General features: G+C 36.9%; 2 protein-coding genes across 2 annotated transcripts; both read right to left on the bottom strand.

The window, feature by feature from the left end:
• Positions 1–126: 126 nt before the first annotated feature.
• On the bottom strand, positions 127–1,044 carry TM35_000152270 (uncharacterized protein; the record flags this gene model as incomplete). The annotated part of the gene is made up of 1 exon (XM_029025879.1): positions 127–1,044. The coding sequence occupies one exon, from the start codon at positions 1,042–1,044 to the stop codon at positions 127–129; it is 918 nt and encodes a 305-aa protein (XP_028882862.1).
• Positions 1,045–3,796: 2,752 nt separating this feature from the next.
• On the bottom strand, positions 3,797–5,191 carry TM35_000152260 (uncharacterized protein; the record flags this gene model as incomplete). The annotated part of the gene is made up of 1 exon (XM_029025878.1): positions 3,797–5,191. One exon carries the CDS (start codon positions 5,189–5,191, stop codon positions 3,797–3,799), a length of 1,395 nt encoding a protein of 464 aa, XP_028882861.1.
• Positions 5,192–5,227: the final 36 nt, after the last annotated feature.

Here is a 5,227-nt window from a genome sequence, read left to right as displayed (position 1 = left end):
ACCAAAAAAAGAAAAAAAAAAAAAGAATGACCATAGGGTTTTTTTGTCTCTCTTCTCTTCTTTTCTCTTCCCTTGTGCTTTTCTCCCATTTTTTTCTTTTTTTTTTTTTTTTTCGTCATTACAGCATTACTGTCCTTCCAGGAGCTTAGTGAGATCTGGAAAAGTAGCCTCTGTCATTCGATCCACATAACTTGTGAGAACTTTACTGTGCTTTATGTACGCAAAAGGTTTACTCACCTTCTCTGCCACATCCATATGAACAATGGGTAGAAATGCGGCGTAGACGGCACAATCATACGAGGTTGGCTCATCTCCCAATAGAAATGATTTCTCTCCAATGATGTGTTCTATTGTTTTTATATCCTGCAGGTACTCCTGCTCAGATTCCTCCGTTGATGTATCAATTCCCGCCAACTGTGCGGAGCGGGTGAGTCGGGCCCGCATGCGATAAACAATAATACGCGCGATTAACTGCGGTACTCGTAAGGCACGTGCAACATGTGGAATTAACAACTTTGCGCCTTCTCCAGTAATGGTGCGGTAGTAGGCGAATCGATCTCCGTATTCCAACATACTTCCAACAGCCGTACCCAATGCCCGTTGTTCTTCTGTGAGGTGTTTATCGAGTTTAACGCGAAACTGGGCGGTGATGTAATCTATAATAACATTAGACTCCGCCATACGTTTGCCGTTGTGTATAATGCATGGTAAACATCCCGTGGGAGAAACTTTAGTGGAGGAGACAACATGCGCCTCGTATGGAATCTTCGCTAGGCGCAGGAATGTTTCCAGTTTTGTACACGGTGGAGATACACTTGGGGCAAATCGCCATCGTGGTACGATAAGAAGATGTACAGTGCTGTTCTTACCTTTACGTGCGGCTTCCGCGGTCTCTTTATCCATCGCTGCTGCTGCCGCATGTAGTTTGCGGTGTTTTAGAGTCAATCGAAGTGATATCGCAGCGGCCACAAGAGAGACAACACCCACCGTGGCAGCAGTAGCCACAATAGAGACACGTACAATAGTTTTGTCAAGAACTGGCATTCCTTATTCTTTTTTTTTTATTCTTTTGTATATATATATATATATATATACTGTGATAATAATAATAATAATAATAATAATAATAATAATAATAATAATAATAACAATAATAATATTATTATTATATAATCTAATGGGTGCGACTGAGTGTGATGGTGTTTCGTTTCCTTTAACTTTTATCCCGTTCCCTTGTCAAGGAGGCTTAAAACATCAGAAAAAAGAAATACATAGAGGAAAAAAAAAAGAAATTAATCAATATATAAATATATATTACAAAGTATTTATTTCTTTTTTTATACTTTTATATTATTGGATGTAATAAACACAATGAAAAATAAATAAATAAATACCACAGCACTATTGCTGTAAATATACCTAAGATGAACTGAGGAATGATTCGTTTGCAACATTTCCTCTTCTCTCTGGTCACTCCTAGACCACTATCACTATCACTATCCCCTTTCCCCTAATTAGATCCCTTCACCGTGCAGAGAACTACTAATGATAAGGCACATATACACAAACACACAGACAGAGAAAATAACAGAAGTGAGCACTGGCCCTACACAAACCAGCCTGAAAAGTACATTTATACGTTTTACGTGAAGACAAGGGATAAGGCACGCATTGAATATAGGGCGTGATCCTTTTTCTTTTTTTTTTTTTTTGTTCGAATACACACAAGGAGAGATAGAGAGAGAGAGAGAGAGAGATAAACAAAGAAGCAAAGAAAGAAAAAAAAATAACTACATTCATTACTGACAATGTGGATAACAATATTGCCAGTGGAATAGAGTAGAAAAGATCATAACCCCCCGAGATGGGGAAACAAACACAAAATAGAAAGAGAAGAGGAAGAAAAAAAAAAAAAAAAAAAAACTCGATACTATGCCAATCCCACCTTCACCACCATTTCTCTGATCATCCACTTTACTCTTCTTTGCCTTTTTTTTATTTTTATTTTTATTGTTGTTGTGAATTCAAATAAAATCAAGAAAACGAAATATGTACAGCAACGAGAAACTCTCAAAGGGGGGATGGGGGGGGTTACAAAGAAAAAAAAAGAAAAGAAAAACAACAGTCTCATCTTTTCTTCTTTTTCTTCTTTATCCTTCTTCACTACACATCTCCGACGTATGAAGTGGAGGGTGAAGGAAGTGGGGATAAAACCAATTATAAAAGATAATAATAATAAAAAAAAAAAAAAACCATATTATCCCACAAGCTTGACAAATAAGAAAGAAACTAAACAAATACTAACAATAATAATACTAACAATAATAATACTAATAATAGTAATACAGTCTCCTAGAATTCTCTCTCTTCCCTTCTTCATCCTCTCTCTCTCCCTCTCTCCCTTTCTCTCCCTTAGGACTGAGAGTTAGATACATAGATATACATACATATATATATTGCTTATTTATTATAAGAACTAAGTCTCTGAGGATAAGAAACGTAAAACCGAAAAACACTTTTTTTTTTTTTCTCACTTCTCTTTTCTTACCATATCTTCAACGTAGTAGAATGAGAAGAAGTAATAATAAATAAAAGTTTGGGTAAAAACGGTTGGCCCGTTGTGATTGAGACAAAAAAAAAAAAAACGATGATTTTTTTTTCTTCTTTGGGGGTGTGGGGGTGGGGAGGAACATTCATACACAGAAACGAAAATAGAAAGAGAAACAGCGGGAGAGAGGGTGATGTATTATTCCCACAGAGAGAAAGAAAAGAAAGAAAAAAAAAAGGAGGGAAGGAATAATTAAAGAAATTAAGAGGCAAGAATAAGTATCAATATTGCCTTCTCATATGAAGATCACGATTTTTTAACACCATATCCCAGAGAACGTGTGCACACACTCATTATATTCCCACAGCACACGTGTCTACCCATTTTTCCCCCCACCCTCCCCTTTCCTTTTTTCCCGCAAATACATACATATCTATTTATATAAGTATATATATATATATATATATATATACTTATATACAGCAACACCCACATTCAATCCCCAACTACATCATTACAAACACACTGTTGAAACTTCTTACAGCATCCCATTTTTTCCCCCTTTTCTTCTTTTTCTTTTCTCAAATTCTCTCTCTCTCTCTCTCTCTCTCTTTTTCTTTTTTTTTTCTCTCTCTTTCTCAAACCCTCTTTTTGCTTTGCTTTGCTTTTCTTTTCATTTGTTTCTTCGCATTGCTGGATCACACACACACACACCAACAAAAAAAAAATCTCTTTATCGCCCCAGAGGCGAGAAGAGAGATAAAGTGCGGGTACTACAGAGTACAGTGACGGAGAGGGGACGCGTCTACGTCTCACGATGAAGTGAAGAAGAAGTAAAAACATAAATTGATGAAGGAATAAAAATAAAATAAAATATAAAAAAACGAAATATAAGTTAAATAGAATGAAGGAAACCAAAACAAATAAATACATAAAAAAAAAAAAAAACATAACGGATTCAAAAAAGAAAAAAAAGAAAAAAACCATGAAAACATTTTGAATTAAGGAAAATAAACAATTTCTTTTTATAAGGTTCATTGCTTCCCACTCCATTTCACTCTTTGCACGCATTAATAAAAATAAAAAGAATAATAAGACATACCAAGAGAAAAACAGTATCTATATATATATCTATATATATATATATATATATATATATAGATACATTGATATATGGATTATAATAGTTCTTTTCTTTTTTTTTTCTTCTTTTTTTTTCTGTTCATTACTTGTAAACCCCATTTTTTCTCAATACAGCACTGGCACACTCCTGCTACCGCTACTTCTGCTACTTCTGCTTGAGTTGTGCCCGCCCATTTTCTGGATATCAGGGAAAACAGCGTGAGAGACGCGGTTTACATACCGTGTAAGCACATCATTATTCCGCACATACATTAATGGTCCAGGGAAACGTGTGATATCTTCGGCATCAAAGATTGGTTTCAACACCGCATACACGGCGCAGTCATAAGTGGTGGGAAGTGCACCCAAGAGAAAACTTTTCCTTCCAACGATATGTTCCACCGACTGGAACTCCCGCAGTATCTGAAGTTCTTGATATTTCTTTTCTCTTACACCACCCTCTTCCATAGAGATCCAATCACCCATGGTTCTTGATATCCAGTCCGATATCATCTCCAAACTTCTCATTAAAGCACGTACAGCTCTTGCATAACGTGTGTTTTTCTTCTTATTACAACTCATGTAAACGGAATGATTCTGTATCATCTCTTTACTGTACTCAAGCATTGCCACAACCGCATCTCCCACAGCCTTTTCCTTATCTGTAATACAATGATCCATCTTAACATCAAACTCAGTTGTAAGATATTCCATGGCAACAATAACATTTCCCTCACATCGTCCCTTATATCGAATGAATGGTAAACATCCAATGGGTGAGTAGGAAGGATCTGTAAGAATAAATTCCTCATGTGGAATGCTTGCGAGCTGCAGGAATGTTTTTAACGCGATACACGATCTTGCAACTCTGGGAAACGTGAAAGAAGGTGGTGCCATATATAACTGTAGAATTTCTGAATCGTCACTCTTCATGATCTTTCTCTTTATCAAGTGTTTTCTGCATAAATTCACCACTTTGTACACTGTGATGGTGACTGCGACAATAGCTCCTGCGGTTGCAAAAGGATGCGAGCGAATCCAAGTAGAGGCGACATCAATATGAAGTCTCTCGCGTATACTCTTTTTAGCAGCGATTGGTGTTTTTGATGGAGGTGCTGCAGTTTTCCCCTCAACAGCCGGTGATGGTGATGGTGCGGGTGTACTCTTTGCTACTACAACAGGAACAACAGCAGTATTAGTAGTATTAGCCTCTTTCTTTGGTGCTGGAGTTTCTTTCTTTGGTGCTGTAATTTCTTTCTTCGCTGCTGGCACTTCTTTCTTTGGTGCTGGCGTTGGTTTCTCAGCTTTACTTGTAGTAGCAGCAGGGGCAGTGCCAGTAGAAGTAGTTTTTCCTTCCTTTTCAGCATTTTTCTTCACCATCGCGAGAGTGGCTTCCTTTACAGATGGCATTTTCTGCTTTCGTTCATTCTTCTTTCTACTAGCCATATGCATGATTTGAATCATTGGAATCCCAACGGCTAGGGTGCCTATGGTAGTCACAACAAGTCCACTGGGATGCATCTTTCTGTTATTCTTTTTTTTTTTTTTTTTTTTTTT

The sequence above is a fragment of the Trypanosoma theileri genome (genome assembly GCF_002087225.1).
Source record: "Trypanosoma theileri isolate Edinburgh chromosome Unknown TM35_Tth_15_V1, whole genome shotgun sequence".
NCBI classification, from domain to species: Eukaryota; Euglenozoa; class Kinetoplastea; order Trypanosomatida; family Trypanosomatidae; genus Trypanosoma; species Trypanosoma theileri.
The sequence above is the reverse complement of the archived record's forward strand: the minus strand, read 5'-3'. Positions and strand labels throughout refer to the sequence as shown.